Raw genomic sequence first — 20,726 nt, 5'->3', positions numbered from 1 at the left:
TTACTGAAACTTACTCACAAAGGCTGTTTCAGGTGCTAAAGGGAAATTATTGTTTCAGGTAACTCTGAATATATGTTATCCTACAACAGCAAACACATCATTTCAGATGTTTGGTGAGAGGGTAAAAGAGAATACTGTTTTAAAATCTGTACTCTAAACACTTTGTGAAGACCAGAGTAGATCCTCTAGCATCATTACCCTTAAATGAGATTATTGGTGTTTTTCCAGATTCTGTAATATATCATGAGCCCTATTATCTGTTCTATGACAAATCACACATTCAAGTGTTTCTAGCTGTCATAACAATGAACATTTATCATAGTTTGACTCACGAAAAAATTATCCTAATTACACGACACTGTGAAACCTTCTTTGGTTAATTTATTAGTAATAGATAAATGTGTCTTTATTAGCCATAAATTATAGTAATATTTCTTATATTTTTCACTGAGAAGGTAGTCAAAATAAGTATTTCACCATCTATTTGTGGGTTTGGGTTATTGTGACATAGGAAATACTTTCAGTTGGTTTCGGTTAGTGCAGTATTGTGGAAAACTTGCACAACACTCTTCAGGTTCAGTTCCCCACGGCTTGCTGCATGTCAAAAAACTATCCTAATTATCTTCAGTCACTGGTCAGAACTTCTTTCTTTCTTGAATTCTTCATTCCTCTCAGCAACCTTCGGTTACTTATCATTAATTTTTCAGTGGGAAGTGTCCTAATTCAATAAGATTATACATCAGTCTGTTTACAAATGTCAAGAAGTATGTTTGATGCAAATACACTCAGACTAGATGTAAGGAAGAAATCTTTTATGATGAGGATGGTGAAACACTCTAACGGGTTTCCCAGGGGAGGTGGTAGATGCCACATATGTGGAAACATTCAAGATCAGATTGGATGGGGCTCTGAGTAATCTGGTCTACTTGAAGACATCCTGCTCATTGCAGAGGGCTGGACTAGAGTACCTTTAAAGGTCCCTTCTAATCCAAACCATTCTGTAATTCTATGATTCTATGACATAGATGGGATAAATGCAATATTCATTGCTCACTCTCATTGTAATCATCAGCTTTGAGTTGATGGAGTGTTTAGAATCAATAATTCTCCACAGTTTTAATTAATAAAGTGTCACAGTACTCTCTTAAGAAGAACTAGGCAGAATTTATCCCACTATGGTAGAAGGAGAGTCACTTGGATTCTTCATGCTGGTCCTCTGGCATGCAGCAAGCCAGGGGAAAAGGATCTCAAGGGATATGTCAGAGTTTAGTAGCAGTTCTTCATTGTCTACATAAATGAATGAAAATATTTCTAAAGATGTCAGATATATTGCATTCTTCCTTTCTACATTTATGAGATTATTTCTCCCTTAAGGAGAAAGTCATGTCTGACTGTTGTATTGTCCCGTGTTCAACTTCAACTGACCTGATTTCTATAGGAAAGGAGATGGAAGAATTGAAAATTTTCTGTTAAGTACAAATTCTATCTTCTTGTCAGAGTGTCTGTTCAGATTAGATGCCTGTTGAGCCTCTGTCATTTTATTCATAGCTCATACAAACACAAATTTGTATATACTGCTTATATCTCAGTCCTTAAGGATACATTATTCAGTTTGATTCTTAAAAGAAATGCAACAGTATATAGAAGGCAGAAGCAAGAGTAGCTAGAAACCTGGCAAAAACGTGGGAAAAAGGCCTAACTCAACATCATGTAGTTTTTGAAGATTTAGTCATGTTATGGCATATTGTTTCACAATTGTATATAACCCTTTGCAATGGCCATATAGATATTTTAGAAGCAAATTCTTTCCCACTGATAAACAATCTTTTAGTCCTGTTAAGGTTTCAGATAACATTTCATAGGTATTATACTATCAAGCATATGCTCAGAAAAAAACCAGAGGCCTATGAATAAGGCCCACAGTGTGTCCCTGGCATGTGCTCTGCAACTTCACTGTCACATTGCTGTTTCTTTCTACAAGACAAAAATCTACTTTAGATTTGATCGGTATGGGTGACTGTTCTCTAATGCCATCCCAGTGACTCACCCACTCTCTATCTCTCTATCTTCTCTTTCTTTTTATTACTTCTGTTGTGTATGTATTTTTATCCTTTCCACAAAAAAGACTTATTTTAACCTACTAGAAGCCCAGCACGTTACTTTTATGAAGTTGCAATTTCAAGTAAGGACTAATTCTGACTTGATAGTGGTAGTCAGTTACATGTCTCATTTTCAGCATTTTGGAATAGTTGACAGAAATTTGAGATGGAATAATCTCTATTATTAAAACAAAAATTACACAGATTATTTTGATTTCAGGACTAAAGATAATGGAAAATTATTTTTAGAAGGTTTTATTATGCAGATGGTAACTTGGACATGTAGAATTACTGTAGAGTTACTGGTTATGGCACTTGGTGAGGTGAGACAATAGAACTGATATTATTGAGAAGAATGCTGAAAATATTATTAAGAAGAATGCTTTTAATCTTAGAAAAAACCAGAATCACATTGCTTTATTCCTGATATTTGTAGACAATGTTACGTCATCTGCTAACATCTAAATTGAAATAGTTTAGATCCTAAAAATTTCTAGAAATGCTCAGGACCAGCAAAATGGAAAACACACTGCAACAATCAGAAGACTTTACAATGCTTTTCTGCAGCAAAGAGAATTTGCTATGTATGGAATTTTTAATTAAGGCTTGTTGTCTTCACATAATCACTTGATAGAATTCCAGACTTGTTAAAGTGTTAATTCTTTTTTGACTCTAACTGCTGGGCATACTATTATCATATTTGCTTTATTGGGGAGATATTTAGGAAGAATTTACTTGCCTGTAATTTACATTCCAACCATTTTCTCAGTAACCCCATCATTTTTATTTATTCTCCACTGACATTTATATTTGTGCAGTGTTAATTACAGAATGTTCAATAATGTTCAGAAAACCAAACTGAATGTTAAAAGTAATAAGAAAGGAGTAGAGTACAAAAGAGGGAACATCATTATGACAGTATGCCTACTTGGTGAGCCCTCATCTTGAATGCCATGTGAAGATCTGATCCTTGTCACATCACTGAAGACTGAGAGGGTGAGCAGTGACAGGGGTGGTCAAAATCTTGGAACAGCTGGGTGTGTAAGTTAGTATTTCTCAGTCCCTAAAGGAGAGGACAAGGGAAGTGGATAAAGATGTGTGAAATCATAAATAGAGGATAAGTAAAGAACAACTATTCATTGCCTTCTAAAGTATAAGAATTAGCAAAGTCAAACTTGGTGAGATAGCTGAAACCAAAATGGGGTGCATGCAAACTGTAAAAAGGAACATGAGCTCTAAAAGCAACTTGAGAAGGTAATTTTAGAAACATTTTAGAAAGTTGGGTTGGTAGACATGCAAAACAAAGTCAGCACCTTTTGATTATGAAATGTGAGACCCTCAAAGTGTTGCAGGATGAGAAGCATTACTATGTGCTTGTCCTGGTCCTATGGTTGTTTCACTGTTCTCTAGGTCAGCACTGTTGGCCACCTTTACAGACAGAATATTGGGTGACAAAGTGTGATCCAATTTCTATTCTAATGTTTTGTATATAATTTTTAAAGGTTTTTTTAATGTAGCCAAATTCAGGAGCTGAGAAGAGTTTCACTTTGGTGTTTGGTGACAATTTTAAGACTGCAGTATTTCTTCATGTGCTTCTCTAGGCAGATATACTATTATTAAGGTTTTGGCATTCTGACTGAAATGCAAGCTTCTAGAAGAATACAAGGATTAAATTGAAATCTGCTGTTCTAGTCATTGCTTTGGTAAATAATTTTTTGCCTCTGTTTTTTAGAGCAGACTTAAATGGAAGATGTAGGAATTCCTTTTTTTTTTCAAGGTAGGAAGGACTCCTTTTGTGCTGCCCTTGCACTTCAGCTGCTTTGATGCCTCCCAATAATTATCTATCAATTTAGGAATGAAATGGCTTAAGTTAAAAAAGTTAAATTTGGAGCTGCAGGAAGACCACTTACAAACTTTTATGATTGCTTGTTACATCTTTAGAGTCTGCTAGCTAAAACTAGTTACTATTAGTTTATATCTGTGGGATTACTAACTCAAAGAGCTCATACTCTTACTAGATATAAGCTGGATAGGGTAAAAGAGGTAGAGACACAATCACATCCCTCTGTCAGATATGTTTTTTGAATGCTGATCTTATACTGTTTGATAGTGCATACTGGGTTTTTTTAATTACAAATGCTTGTTAGTATCTGTTTATTTTATTTGATATTATTTTTTCCCTGTTCACTGTTTCCAGTATTCATTTTAAAGTTCTTTAGTTGTGGTGATTTAGCTTAGAATTTAAATCTGTCTCAACTGATGTCATCAAGTAGAATTTTGAAATGAAGCTCCTGTTGCTGCTGTCTCAACCCTATCCTTCAAGAGGCCTTGAATTATTACCAGACTATGAATTCTCATATAAAGAACAGATGACCAAAATGACCAGAAAAAAAATAAATGCCTAAAAAAATTCAGTGATGTAATGATCTGCTAACAGTATAAATCATTTACCTGGAAAGTCACTGTTACCTACAGCCATAGTTTACTTAGGTGACATAAGTTCTTGGTGAGGAAATTTTTCTTCCACTTTTTGTTCTAGTCATCACATTCTTTCATCATTTTCTGAGTAGGGCTATGATAGTATATAACTGTCAGGGTGCTTTCTTGCATTTTGCTTTTTATTATATCATTTTTGATTTATGTCTGATGCTTGACTTTCCAAGGCATCCATATGTCCAATGTAAGAAAGAAGTGAGAGCATGTCTTTGCCAAGCAATTACTTTCTACTAGGATTAAAAAAAATTAAATCACAAATCAAGAAGCTTTGGTGAAGCTGTATATTGTCTTCTTATTCACATTCTAAGGCAAAGTCAGTCTGCTGGATTGGACAGTTTACTGTACCAGCAAAACATCGAATTCCTTTTTTCCCTCCCTCAACATTTGCTAATGAGTAGAATTTTCTATATATATATCACTGTTAAGGGGCCTTTCATCATTATTTTGCTCAAATGTAGAGCAGTATTTCATCTTCATTCACAAACTGGGATTCTACCATCCTAATGTAGAAGGCATATTTTTAGTTTTCTTATATATAATATAAACATACTGCAAACTCATCCCTGAAGAGAAAGTAATTGCAGTGGTTAATGTAATTGTCACTCTCATGAGATATAATTAAAAAAAAAAAAAAAAGAGACATCCCCTGAATTAGAACCTAGCAAAGCAGGTATGGCAAGACCAGTTATACAACTTTCACTAAATACCAAGTTTGATGAATAAAGTTTTTCTGTAAACTAAACAAGCATTATATTACACAAAAATTTAAAGAAACAGAAATGTTGTCTTCTAGAATCCAAGTAATTCTTCCAGTCTGTTACAATTTGGATTTCAACAGAATGTGGTATTTAATTTGCTGAATTTTAAACCCTACTAGCTAGAGTTATTGACCCTGGTTCTTTCCCTGTGTCGTCTGAGAAATATCTCTCTTACCTGCTTGAATTTTTGCATTTCAGGAATCTTATTCAAAGAAGAGAGGTTATGCATTGGAAGCAATATCCTCTGTACCTCTGGATGCAGTTCCTTCAGAAAATGACAGCAGTCATTGTGATTCGATAGACATAGCAGTGACCAAAAAGCCTTGTTCCCTAGAGATAGCAAGAGTTCCTTCCTCAAGACCAGGTAAACCACCAAATAATCCTTTACATAGTCATTGGTGTAAGTGTAATGTTATAGAAGGTATAGGTTTATATCTTTAAGCAATACAATACTCTGTTTACTTACCACAGCATGATTGTAGTCTTCCATTAGCTACCATGAGAGCTTAACATCAGGATAAAGATTAATAGCAAAAAGTTGTAGAAGGGAAAACAAAGCAGAGGTTTAAATACTTTCCTGGATAGGAAGGTTGCAAAAAGCCAAATTAGTAATAGAGTTTCTTTAAGCCCAGCCTTTTGCAGGAATCTATTTACCAAGCTGTTGTTTTTTTTAATGAAGTGCTTAGCAATATTATAGAACTAGTTCAAAATTTAAAGTACTTTGCATTTTCATGTTACATAAAGGAAGATCTGCTCCATTTTTGAAAATTAGTGACTGAGAATTGAGAAAAATAATAAATGACTTTTTGACAGACTGTTGTTCGTATTATATACAGGTTTGAACAGCAACGAGTTAAAACAGTTTAAAAACAATAGAATTGTGGTAAGTCAGATGCATGATATTATCTGTAAGGAGTCTGTTTATATTCTCCAAAATTATATGATCTCTTCCATCACCCTTGTTTGAACTCTTGATTAGTCACCACCTGGTACAGAAATTTCAGAATATAGTCATTTCTCTGTAAGTAATTAAACCGGGAGTCTGCTTTGACAAATGACAGTTCTCAGCAGCAGAGACCTATTTGAAACAGGCAATTGACTTTTCAACCTGTGCTATCTTGATTATGAATCACGATTTGGGTAATATGCAAGAATATAGGCGAATGACAGATGCTTGTTGACTAACATCATGTCTGTGTAAGGGGAAGCACCTTCTTGATCTCGCAGCTGAACTAGTATTGGAAGAGTGCCAGAGCTATATTGGGCGTAGTATATAAGGGCAGATATGAAGACAGAGCTTTGGAGTCTGCAGGGTAAGGTGAAGTGGATTGTAATTGCCATCTCTCCACTAAATTTGGGCTAAAAAAGACTTGAGGGAATCTACATTATGAACAACAATCTAAGAGGCAGCCCAAAATAGGATAGGAGCTTTGTAGCATATTGCACAGAATGGACTAGAATCTGACTTGAACATCAGCGTGACTACTTGTGTCACTGAAGGCTTACTTTACTGACTGTTTTGGCTCTGATAATCTAAAAAATAATCAATCTGTGCAGGACAATATTGTGGGTTGTTGCTCAGTAAAGGAAGAAAATGCCAAATTGTCTTTTTTTTTTCCCCCCAAACTTCTACTTGATTAATCACAATAAACATACATATTGCACTGGAAAGACTGCCATACCCCTATCCAGTAAATTGATAGGGAGAGAGGCTCAACAAGAAGGTTTTCCATTGTAACTAGTATTTTAAGAAAAGATAGAGTTTTCACTAGTTAAAATACCGGATTTGGAGGCATGCTGTCTGCTGAACACAAGCATTTTTCTTAGGCACAGTAAATCCGTTAAGATCAGTCTGAAACACAGATCCTAAAAAGGACATTTTTAGGTTTTAATCTGGAAATATGTTTTGTGTAAAGTTAAATATAGTGTGTATCAGAGGCCCAGAGTATAACCACAGAAGCTGTAGGACAGTCATGAGGGCACCCATAATATTTATAAGAACTAACAAGATCAATGAGTTGACAATACAAATGTCCTGTAATTCCTTCTGTCTTAGTTTTCCATATACCACTGTGATATTTTCCTTGGCATTTTATTGGGAAGAACATTTGGATGTATAGATAAGCAGATTTTAAAATGTGATTTTATTTTAAGCTATAAATGTTAAAGTTATCTAACTGGCCTGGCTTGCAAGCCATATCTGGAATCATGTTGGCGATTATCTTGTACTGCAAATGGCCCAAATTAGTAAATCATGTCACCCTCAGTTATAAGGTATTTAGCACTGTGTGTATGTGAATGTCGCCCTGCCACTTTAGGTCATATAAATTTATTGCTTGAATAAGTTATGTATGATTATAGAGATAATGTATTTAAAAGAAATATCTGATTTGCATGGGTTTTTTTACTGAATTTCCCTGTTCTTGTGTCACTGAGACATGCTGACTTTGGGAATACTGTTTCAAATTTCTGTACTATATCATAATGTAGAGTTCTTTATAGAGCATGAAGTAGCACTTTGAACATAAAAATGCATCTGTCAGTCTCCTTTCCCTAGGTGGTAGGACAGTGTGATCAACTTATAACAGGTTGGGAATAGTCACCTTGCCAGTCGTCATTCTCTGATCTGCTAGGGAAAAAACCCAGACTGCTCTGTAGTTCTCCAAAATTTTGTTGTTGAACTGGTAGGGAATCGCAGAGGATAAAAACCCCATATACCAAGTGGTAAATATTTCTTAGATATCAGGGAGAAAAACTGAATAGAAAGCAAATAAAAGTAGTCATAAAGTTGGTTACTTCTACTTCTGAAATTCTGTGTTGTGTTAGTTTTATGTCTGTTCGTAAGAAATTAGGTTTATATAGGAAGATGAACAGTTACGTTATTGGTTTATGCTGGCAGTTAAAGCACTTGCTTCTAATTAGGACAAATTTAAGAGTGAAAAAGACTGAAAGTGTGACTGAGTTCAAGTTAAACTGTTCTTTGTTTCTGTGATAGATTGATCGGGCAAGTTTGGCAAAGTGTGTTGACATCTCTCGACATTTCTGCCTTTAAACTAATAATTAAGATATGATGGGAAGATTCTTGAAATACTGCAGTCTTTGAGATATTTTTTTCTGCTAAGTAAAATATAAATTTGGAGTTAAAATTTTGTGGATCAATGTCTTAAAATGAATTTTACAAAGTAATTGATTCATGAATCAATCTTACTGATTCTTCTGTTGGGCTGTTCCAGGTCAGTATTCTTATTCCTTAAACTAGATATTTCTGCTGCTCATTTTAATTTTTACACTGCCCTTCCATTTAAAAAAGAAGTCACACGACATATTTAACCTTGAAAAATAGTCATAAAATTTTATTAGTTCGTAAGGCATGCATTAGTATTGCCCTTCTGCTTTTAGGGATGTAATGAAATTTTGTGAACTGTAGCAACAAATCATCTTGGAAAAGGTGTAAACTTTTAATAAATGGCTAAAGCTCAAACCTCTGGATAATTCTAATGGTAAAGTAGTCATTATTAAGTATTTTCATGAAGTTAGTGTGGTTTTGATCAGCTATCTAGAGTCCAGAATACTGGTAGCAGCAGCTTAGGTGCAGCACCATGCTGCATTTGGGTCTCTGCTGTTGAAGACCGTAGCAGACCTAACTTAAACCCTTGGTAGCTTGGACATTCTGTACCACAGTCCATCCTCGTACCTCATAATGTCATATACTCTATTTAGGAAATGTTGAATGAAGTCTGAGCTACATTACAGAATAAATGTTAACTTTTTTTTTCTTAACTGGAGTTAATTGCATATCCCTACCCGGTAGAGAGAATATATTTGCCTTTATAATTTCTACTGCAGAAAATCCCTATAAGTGAGGCCAGGTGGTAGTCTGTATTTTTGCTAAATTTTTAATAATAGTGAGTGATGGCCGGTAGTAATTAAAATATTTTTAGTCTCATTGAGTATCATTAGGAATCACAAAGGACTTTTAAAACTCTGTTTCTCATAGATAACTTGTGGAAAAAAAACCCCACAACAACCTTCTTTGGGAAATTTTATCTGTTCATGCAGATGAACACAGGTTTTAATAAAGCATCTCAATAACAAGATATGTAAACTGCATGAAAATCATGCTTGGATAAGAGAATCCTAGTTCAAGGACCCATTTTTTTCAGTTATGTTACTTCACTGTAGCAGCAGGTTTAGGAGACCTTAATGAGCCATCTTCAACTCTGGAAACAGCTGAGCTGTAGCAATGCAGAACTCAGTGTGGGCTGCAAAATTCAACTGAGAAGTAAGGTAAATGCTGTGGGGCTTCACTTATGCTGAGCTCTCAGCCACTGCATAGTCAGCAATTCCCAAGTCAGCGATTTTAAAGATAGCTCTCATATAATTACCCAGTTATGTGTAAGATATGGCTTCTGTCAGGGATAAAAATTGTCCTTAGATATGTGATATGTTGCCACTAGCCTGTAGCAGGCAAACATGAGGCAAGGAGTTGAAATGTAAAGGAAGAGATAGTAGCTATTATATGGCCCTTCACCCAGCTAAGTGTACTTTGGAGCAGTCTTACTGTTGTCAATCATGATGCTTTTGTTGTTTAAAAAAATTACTTGATTTGTGCTTAGATGCAGGTAACTTTTAAGGAAGATCATACAGTTAATAAATTCATAATTAACTATATCTTCTTCTTCTTATAGCCTCATAATCATGGCAGGGAAATTAACAAGAAATAGTTGTCACTGAATCATTACAACATATCAAACTGTCCCAAAGTTGACCACTCTATTGCAATATTAGGGGTTTTTTTTTGCTTTCTCAGCCTGGCATCCCTCTCCTGTCACCATGGTGAAAATGAACCTGAAACTTTGTAGCCAGTGTGTCAGATCACCTCTACTTGCATTCTTGTGTCTACTTGTATAACAGTGTGTTAGCAGTCTCATACATATATCTTGGAGACAATTCTCGAGAAAGCTGAATTGGAAAAAAGAGCCTAACTGTGATAACATTTTAATGAAAATTAAAATTAAAACGTGTCTTTTACCTGATTTCCAAAATCATCAAATACTTGGCTTGGTAAATAAAGTTCGGTTTCTCAGATCATCAGTTTCTGTTTGACTTCAGTACTCTTGAATATTTATACGCTTCAATTCTCCAGACTGATACTAAGATTGCAAATATATATTTTCTTACTTGATGAATTTATACCTTCACTTTTGTGCAGTTATTTTCTAGTTATAAGCAAAGCAGTGCAAAGTGGCCACAAAAAGGAACTATCACTCTGCTAGATATACAAAATTGCCTGGATGAATGGAATTTCAAGAAGCTAACCTTAGTTACCCATGCTTCATCACTTTGAAACTCTAATTGATCTGAAGGGTCACACACTAACCTTTCTGAAGACCACTCACACAAATTGCTTCTAACAGAAGGACCAATAATAGAGCTGTATTTCATTTAAGTATGCTTTTTAAACCAGAGATAGCAGGATATAGTGCATTTAAACACATGACCCAGAGTAAAACTCCCAGGATTAAATATTTTCAGTGATCAAGAAAAATTATCTTAGTTGTGTAGAGAAGAACATATTAATGGAGGGAGTCTCTTATCAGAGTAACTGCAATTCAGTTCGTCTAGAACCACCTGAAAATAGCTAGTCTGTGTAATTCAGCCTAATTTGACACAAATGTTTCTTAAGCAATTGATTGTACATGAAAGCTTTTGATATTACAGTGCATATTCAAAACCAGTACTATCTCCTATCAGTGCTGAATTTTCTAAGCACTAAGACTCAAGCCTGATGTGTTAAGGAGCATCAGGGTCCAGGTGCCCCGTCAGGGATGGAGAGGTAGGAGTGAAGGGCACTACCATGGCTGACAGGGCAGAGGCCTCACTAGGCAGAGCCCTGTCTCACCACCCATGAGCAGGGTAGACCTAGAGATCATTGTGAGCTTCAGCCAAGAGCTGATCAACAAGCAAGTTTGTGCTGAGGAGGGTAGGTCTAAATTCAAGCTAGAAAGTCAATACGCAGGTCAGAATTGGGTTTGGTGATGGCCAGGAAAGTTCACAATGGCAAGTCTGAGTCCAAGATCCTACTGGGAAGTCAGCCCATGAGTTGAGGTCTGGATGCACAGAGCACAGGCATAAGCACAAGGTGGGCACTTCTTCAGCTTAGCTTTAGCAGGAGCTAAAGGCCTCAGACTGAGCTGAAATGGTGTCTTCAGAAAAGGGGACGTGAATGAAGAACCTTGGAAGGCTGGGCCATTAAAGGCAGGGCCATTAAAGCTTACTAGTGCTTCAGGACCTCGCAGCACCAAGCCTGCCAGAGTTCAAGAAGCGTTTGGACAATGCTCTCAGACACATGGTGTGATTCTTGGGGCTGTTCTGTGCAGGGCCAGGAGTTGGACTTTGATGATCCTTGTGGGTCCCTTCCAAGAAATTACTGTCTGAATATTCTGTAATGATATATGAATGATAATCAAATATCCCTTATTTTTGTGTCTGTTACTCAAGCGGATAGCATCTCCAAAGACTATAATTCATCTGCATGTTGAATAAGAAGTGAAGAGCCACTCGGAGTCTGTCAATACAGAACACAAAGCATTAGTGTGTATTGTAATGTGAGACGTGCTTTGGTTTGGTGGAATAGATCACTGATTAAAGAGGCTTGTGTTTCCATAACAACCTAATAGCTGAACGTTTTCTTAGGCAGCAAATGGTTTCTCTTCTAAGGAATTTTTTGCTTTAGAGAAATGCTCCCATTGTTAACTGAAGTTTTGCAGTCTCAGGTTGTTTTACACTATCTAGTTCCCCTTTACGTTTAGCACAGAAAGAGTAGCACAGGCCAGGAAAAGAATGTGGAGGAGTCTCACAGTGCCCTGACATGATGACAATACTTCCTGTAAAGAGAGAAGAGTTCTAGCCTTTGTGTAGTTCCTTTAATAAACTCTCAAGATTCAGCTTAAAAATAGCTGGGGTTTTGTGCCTGTTACTCTGTGTAGAAGTCTATATTAGAACCACTGATTTCTGTGCTAGTGATTAAGAACCTTTTCATTTCTAACCTGAGTGTATTCATGGCTAACTGCAGTCAAGACAGAGTTGCCCTAATATTCTGTCTTTGGCTAGATTGGAGGTCTCCAGTAACTCTTCAAGAGGGAAATTTGAGCAGCCTGTGATTTATTCTAAAAATCTCTTATTACCCTTATGCATATCTGTTTGTCTATACTGCCTTGTCTTGGTGGCTAGAGAACTCCATATGGTGGTGAAGTGTTGCATGGAGGTATTCCAAAGGTGTGTTCTCTGTATCACAGTGTGTTCAAATTATTTTTTCTTATTTCTGTATGTATACCTCTATTTAAGGTAGTGGCTTCTATAGAAGTCTGGATTATATTATCTATATACCATGCCCTAATAACCTTCCATTTTTTTGTTTAAGAAGAGGAGAGTGAGATTATAAACATTATCAGAAGAACTGTAGTAATTGAACTGAAAAACAGATACCTTTTTCAATTAAATGTGGTATTTAGTTCAGCTGAAAATATTTTTTTAATTTAGAGTTTATTTACCTACTTTTTAGTGAAATTTGCTTTAAGGTGAAAATTAAAAAATATCAGTTTTTCAGCTGTATTTTTAGTCAATAACTTATTAATAGTGAAATCTAGTGCCCATTCTTAGTTATAAGACCTGTACATACTTTTCTCTGCTATTATTTTTCTTCCTTTAACCCATGTTTGAGCCATATGGAGCTATGGTACAGAATTTCTCAATTTATTTCTTTTAACAAGTTAATTTATAAAGTTGTAAGGGTCACATTTGGAGCTTCAAGATACAAATCTTTACCAGAACACTGTATCGGAAACCAAACTAACCTTCTCCTGACTTTCAGTGATGACACATTTTGTAATTGTCATTCCTACTGCCACAGTACAGAGTACATGCTTCCTCTCAGAAGCTGTTTTGTCTAATGCACTAACATATGTTTACAGTTCATATTTTTAAATTTCATGTGACATTTTAATAAAGATTAGGAGAGTACTGATGGAAGAATAAAATATACAATTGCTTTTCTATCTTGCATTTTGCTGGGGAGACTGTTGCTGATATAATTGTTCCTATAGGAGAAATTATAGACGTATAATTTATTTTCTGGTTTTGAGTGTTTTCTGGCATTTCATAGTTCTGCTTATTTTCTTAAAGTACAAATCCCCCAAAATGTGGTGAGCTTGGAAGATTTGTTTAATCATAATGACGTTTTCAGACCTATTTTTGTATTTCTGATATTATTATCATAGTTCTGGAATACAATTAGGATGCTTTTTTTAATACTCTATCTCCTAGAGGAGCACAGTTCACCTGCGGTCCTGTGTTAATTACTATTTTGTTGACAGGTGCTACTAACCTAGTGATCTTGTTGAGTAGGTATTCAAGTGATCTGATTCTCAGACACTGACATATATTCCTATTGTCACTGACGTTAGGACATGTTTTACTATTGATTTCAGTTGGGATAGATTTTAACTGTATACATTATCTTCCAGAAGAAGAGTCTTTGTTAGAATTAGGAATTAGTCAATTAAATGAGATCAGGAAAAATGTCTTGTACTATAAGATGAAAAGTGAGGTACTGTACGTGGGACTAATTCCCTTTTCTTCTGATTTTATCTGAAATCAGTAGGTACCTCTTAAAGGATCTATTACAGTGTTGTAGTTGGAAGTGGCTATAGATGGGTAAGTGAGGTATGCAACTGATTTCTGCCCAGTTAGCTACCTCCCTAAACTCACGTTGTGACAGCATGTTAAAGCTGTGACTCATTCTAACTGTATTTGGGTAGGTTTCAGAAGGTGAGTGAGACAGCCTGAAAATTCTTTCTGTATTGAAGTTTGTTCATAGGTTGTTCAGGTAAGGCAGGTTTCTGGTATTATCTGAAAAACAGGTCCGGGTGGTCCGTATAGACTTTATGTAGACAGGTCCTGTTCCATATTCTTTCTTGACGTAGCTGTAGCTTGCTCTCAGTAGTTACACCAACAGTGCACTGTCTAATGTTTAAAGAAAAAAACATATTCATGCTTTATTGTTTCGATTTCCTGTACAATGTGGGAATTGGCTTTCTTGGTAGAAGTTACAAAGGGAGAGAAAAAAATAACTTCTGTTGTGCAAAATAAGCACCATTTTCATTAAGGTGTGACTTCAGTTACGAATGTATTAACAGAACAAATGAATAAATGAGAGAAGATGAATGATAGAAAATTTCAATAGCAGTTCATCCACTGTCTTCTTCCCCTCTAAGCAGTCCTGGGCAGTGTGAGATAAAGCCAGAGGTTCCCCTAACACAGTTGTTCCCTTAGTTATTCTATTTTAAACAAAGCAATTTTGTATTTGGACAAACTTGTGTTATCATTAAATTCTCATATTAATAACTAGAAAATTGAAATCCTCCAGTTTCGTCATCACTTGAGTGGCGAAGCACTGTATTTAAAAATGATTCTTTGTTATGCTGGGAATAAAAGAAGTTCTGCCTTTTTTTTTTTGTTTCCCTTCTTGCCTTCTGAAAAGATCAGAATTTATCCATCAAAGCTAAAATAAAACTTCATTGTCACAAACTGAGAAGCAGACAGGGAAAGCATTCAGTGATTGCTGTTTCTAATATGCTTTCTTGGCTGATTCTTGCCCATTTAACTGGCAGCTTTCAGAATCCCAAGGAGCATTAAAATAAATCAGATTTATGCAGACTTTTTGACCTGTCTGCTATCTGCAGTGGTATTTGTAGGATAAAGAGGGGTAAAACTGTTACCTGTTGTTTCATTTGGGTAGTGCATACTTCTCATGCACATGTATCTGGAACCATACAATATTAAATTTTTTAAATTTTCTCCATTGCAAACATAGACCACTTGAATAAGGTTTATTAACCTTAATGTAATAATTAACCCAAATGTATTATAAAAGATAATACCAAATTAACTCTATTTATCTGTATTAAAAAAACTTACAGTTTTATTGAAAAAAGCCGGGTTAACTAATAAGTTACAGTTTTTCTGAAGTAATGCTTATTTGCATGACATATGTCCCTACCATTTATTATTAATGGTGATCCATATCAGCTATTCCATTATTTCTGATCTCAGGCTGAAAGCCTATAATGACTAAGGTTCCTCCATTAGCTTCCTTTTAGTCTTCTCAAATCTTATCAATATTCCAGGTGCTATTAAGAAACAGCTGCATTTGTTGAGATAACTTCTGCTAGATCTTTTTAAATTCTTGCATACAAATTAGATGGATCTGTTGATTAAAAATTTCTAGCTTTAGTAACTTTCCTTTAACATTCTCTTTGCATATTTTCATATGAGTATAGTTTCATGTGAGTTTCTCTTTGACATTTAGGGAAAATATTTCACATCTCTTGGTTTATAATATTATTTCTCCTACCACATTTGTAGAGTAGTATGCCATAATTTCATTTGTTCTCTTGTCCATTTTCCCTGCTTCTTTATGTCCTTGATGCAGCAGAGGTCATATGGAGAAACAGCATTATAATCATAAAGACTTCTTCAGAATGCATATGCACAGGAGACTGAATTAAGGTTGCACAAGCCACATCAATTCATACATTTCGCAGCTCTAATGTACTTTCCTTTAGAACATTATCATTCCTCTAAAAGGTTTTTAGTATATAATTAGGATAATTGCTTCCCATCATATGCTACCCTGGATAACATCTTTGATAATATTCTGAACAATGAAAAGTTATTCTTAAAAACACATCGTCATTTCTGAAGTTAAAGCACATGGGGATGACTGATACCACGTGACCAGTTCATTATAAAAAGGCATGCAGGTCTCTCCGCCCATCCACTGTGTTCCAGTAACTATGTTTATGTTGTTAAAATAGTTTAATTTTCCAAAGGACTAACTTATGTTTTCTCTGCAAACGGAGAGAAAAAGGCTGCTGCTTGACATATGTTAAACATTTTCCGATGTTTCATTGCTTTTTATTTAGATTCATTAAAATACATTTGAAAAATATTAGCTCTCACAGGAGTTTTGGGCGATTTTTGCAAATGAGTGCTCATCAAACTGTATGCATTCTGACCAACGCTCAGTTTCAGGCATCTTGGTGTGATTACTGTCTAGAATGATCTCATTATACACTTGACTGCATGCTGTCAGACAAAACCACTTTTTCAAACCCAGAAAATAATTCGAAGGAACATAATTATTTTCATGTATTTTGCATTTTAAAGCTCACATGCAAATATTATTTAGCACGATTTGAGTTTTTCTTTGTTAAATAACTATTAATTGCAGCATCCTTTGCAAGTACTTTTGAGTTAGGGCTGAAATATATATAGATCACATAGAACATATTCCATTCTGGTAAGTAATCCTACACCTCAGAATGCTGCAGAGATTGTTTGATGATTGAGCAGATGTAAGTGATAGTACCTATTATAAGAGGCAATAATTTAATAGGTGTATAAGGAATAATACTTCTATAAAACTCATCAAAATGCTAATATTAGCAGTGATGGTAAAACTTCATCTTAACATTAATTTGTTTACAGTTTACATGCATCTTGTATATTCTAGAAGAATATAAGCTTGAAATGGATATATCACTGCATGGACATTTTCTATAGGTATTTAGCTAACATTATGTGTCTCCCGATGCACCCGTGCATTTTCTACAAACCTTAAATTGATACTTCTACAAAGCTTTTCATTTTGAATCTTAATCCATATTAGAAGTTGGGAGGAACCAGTTGTCTGGACTTCATACTTTTTGTTCTGTTATATTCAAGACTTTGCACACTGTGCTATTTTGCATTAAGATGAAACTGAGTCCTATAATTTGAGAGATCCAGTGCTCAGGAGTTATTGCTTTACTTATGTCTGTAATGCAGTAAAGTTCAAGTACTATGAAAAACGCTAAACTGGTTTTCAGAAACACTGGAAATGCAATATAGATATATCTTGAATCACAGGAAGAACTCAGCTGTCTTTTGTGGAAGATTAATTTGTCCACTGTTTGGTCTCTCAATTTCAGATGCTTCTCAACTCTGAATGATTAATTGATAGACACTGCAATATACATATCTGAGGGTCATCTAGACATTCTCAGCTGTTGCTGAAAGTTATGACGTTAAAAATGTTCCTCATCTCTCCTGCTCCATGTGTAGTTTTTCAGGTTTTTTTGATATTTTGTATTAAAGGTTGCGAGTTTATTAATACAATTTATTAGGGAGTATTTTGTGACTTGCTGTAGATGTAGTCAGTGTCTTGTAGCACAGTTTTTACTATGTGATTGCCTTTGATTTACCTATTAGATTTGATGAGATGGGCAATCCTTTCTATTTCTATGTCATATATAAGGGCATTTATTTGGGATGTGGAAGATCAAGCTGAAAACCGTAAGTACCAGGCTATATGAGCAACTGTATCCGTATCACAGGACATGGGAATTCTGTTCAATGGTAGGTACATGCCAGACCAAGAAATGTGAACTCAATCCTTGCCCTGTTCTGTTAGAATGATGTTGAGTTTCAGCAGGACCCATGAACTTTGTGGGAGAATCAGCTTTGTGGGATACCTGCAGTGTTTTTTCTCCCTGGTCTTTCTTGCAAACGCGTACCAGGACTTCCATCCTGCTCAGAGAAATATTTCTGATGAAAACATCCTGAGATATTTTTCCCAAGAATATCAGTTTGGATTAATGGGTTTTTATATGGTGAAAATCATTTGTCAAAAGATTCACCATGGTTTGGTGGCACTGCTAACGGGCAGATACTGAGGCCTTTGCATCACAGCTCTGCCTGCTACCCCTCCCTGCTCTCCATCATTTCTTCTCTTTAGGGATCATCTACTGCCACACAGTTACTGTGCTTTTTCAAATTCTATAGTGAAGAGTTGATGGCTTTATGTGAATGGAATTGGTAACCTTGCTTTCTTTTCTACAGTTCCAGTAGCCGTAGAACAACAATAATGCTTCCCTTTACTCACCATCAAATAAACTATAAAAGATTTTCTGGTTCTTCTGAATGATAGTTTTTAGGAGAATATTTCTTGTGACTGACTGTGTCAAAATCGGGATATAATTTTAGCTTATATCATACAATCAACTGAATTTTATTTCAGCATTGACCTGAATCAGATCTGAAATACTATCTTTTATTATGAAAAAAAAAATCCCATTTCTAGTGTCTTTACTTCTCCAGTAAGTAACAACTTAAATGTGGTAGTTTTGTGAAAAAAGTGTTTGTATTTAATATTTTAATACCTTTCACTGTGTTCCACTGGGAACCCACTTTTTAATGGGAATGATATGTTCTATGCAGTTTTTTTAATAAACTTTTGTTTTAACTTTAGTACATTTGGAAACCAGAAGCCTTGGCATAGCTTGCTAAATTTTGTTAAAATCAAAATATTTGTGAAAATATTAAGCAATTGCTAAAATAAAACAATTTTGTACATAATGAACAGATTTATTTGTTTTATTCAGTGTCAGAAATGATTAAAAAATAGAAAAACATTGATTCCTAGTGAAAGTAATCAGTGTTGCATTTTGTAAAAAAATTAAAAAAAAATTCCTTCCTGTTCTATTTTAAGTTAAATAAAAAACACTCAATTACTTCCATTTTCTCTACTTCTGTCTCCCTTTCTACATCTGCTAGTCCTGATGGCAGTCTGTAGCTTGCTGCCAAAAAGTTTTCTTCTGTTACTTTACAGGGATTTGATTTTTGTTCTTTTTATACCATTTTCTTTTTGTGCTACCTCAAAAGCAAATTAGAAGTATGCAAGAGATGTAGGATTTTGGTACATATCAAAATGGGGTGGGAATGGATTTGTACTGCCAATCCACAAACATATTGATGCAGCATATCTTTAATAGGAGTTAATAGTAGAATAATTTGCTACTGCAGCGGGATATCTAACTAGTCTTTTCCTTTTTTTACTGATATACCTTCAAATACTGCAGATTTGGAAGAACCCATATGAAAGAATATTTTAACAGTCAGTTGCTTTATTGTTTTCCAAAAGCAGAAGTCTTGAGAAGGACCATTTCAAATTTTTTTGCTCCGGAGAAGGGTGTATTCTTTCTGTAATACAGTATATCATTGTATGTAGCAGTAACTGTTCTGGGTGATGATATTAAATGTTATTCTGTTAGTAAGAATATGCCTTCTGGTCTAGCTCCAGCTGTTCACTCCATGTCCTTTCTCTTTCAGAAATCATTCCCTCCATGCTGGAAGGTACATAAATAGTGCAGCATAATTTTAACCATTTTCTTACCAGTAATACAGGATTTGAAACTAATTTTTTTTTCTAAGTGCATTTTCATTATTTTTACATCTGTTTATATCTTACATTATGCTGAAAAGTTATAAGAACTTTCTGTGAATATTATGTAAAGAAAATTTGAAAAAAAACACTTTTTTCTGATCAAGTAAATAAGTTGTCTGTCAGATTTTTTCTCACCCAACCTGTAATAACTTCAACAAGGATTTGCTATTAATCAATATAATGAATGTGTTAAATGCCTTGTGAAGTCATTGCGAACAAAAAGCAATACATATTATAAATGACTTGTCCAACTGCTAGATATCAATTTGATAAACACAATGTGGAATAAATTTGTGATGCATGTTCTAATGGAATAATGGCATTTGCACTAGGAAGCTGTTAGTGGCTAGGAGTTCTGGCAGGAAGAGTGACAGGACTAGTGTGAATCCTGCCTTTTGTTTTAGTTAAATTCTTACCTGTATTCCAGTGGGATTTAATTGTAATTCTTTGATGTATTTTAAGAACTTGATGTTAGGAAAACTTGTCAATTGCCCATATTTCCACTTAATTATAATCCCTCTTTGTTTCTGTCCCACTGTGCTGCTATACTCCTCCTTATCTAAATATACTGATTTGGCTCTATATCAAACAAATGGGCCAAAGCTGCTTGGTCTAGAAATTGAGATTTATTCCTTTGCTATCAATAGCAAATAAAAATAGCATAACTCTTCAATATATGCAAAGTTTTGTGCTATCTTTATGTAGCTAACAGCAGCTCTCAAAAATTCCATGGATCTGTCCAAACTCTATATCTGTGGTGACTGTAAGAAATGCAGTAGGTTGTATTAGTGGTAACACTTAATGGGAAGAATTTTAAGAAATCTGCAAAGCTAGTGTGTGGATCTTAGAGAACCCAAAACCAAAATAAGAAGAGAAAACTGTGACAGTAGCGAAATTAAATATGCTGAAGTGTCGAGAAGATTCTAAACACTCAGAGCAGAAGTTATGTAAATCCTGCTTTCTCAGTCAGAAGGTAAGCTTAATAATGTCTAAATATATAACAGTGTTATAACATATAATTTCATCTAAATTGCAGAAGATAGAAAA

General features: G+C 35.0%; 1 protein-coding gene across 7 annotated transcripts in view; it reads left to right on the top strand.

Moving 5' to 3' along the window:
• The window catches only part of ANKS1B (ankyrin repeat and sterile alpha motif domain containing 1B), a 423,694-nt gene that overhangs the window by 118,234 nt on the left and 284,734 nt on the right, over window positions 1-20,726 (top strand). For all 7 annotated transcript variants that reach the window (XM_027679966.1, XM_027679964.1, XM_027679965.1 and 4 more), the window contains one exon: window positions 5,552-5,717. In XM_027679966.1, the coding sequence (XP_027535767.1) occupies window positions 5,552-5,717 (166 nt within the window). The remainder of the gene's footprint in view (window positions 1-5,551; window positions 5,718-20,726) is intronic.

The sequence above is a fragment of the Neopelma chrysocephalum genome, unplaced genomic scaffold (assembly GCF_003984885.1).
Source record: "Neopelma chrysocephalum unplaced genomic scaffold, ASM398488v2 Primary Assembly neopelma1_59, whole genome shotgun sequence".
Classification (NCBI taxonomy): domain Eukaryota; kingdom Metazoa; phylum Chordata; class Aves; order Passeriformes; family Pipridae; genus Neopelma; species Neopelma chrysocephalum.
The sequence above is the reverse complement of the archived record's forward strand: the minus strand, read 5'-3'. Positions and strand labels throughout refer to the sequence as shown.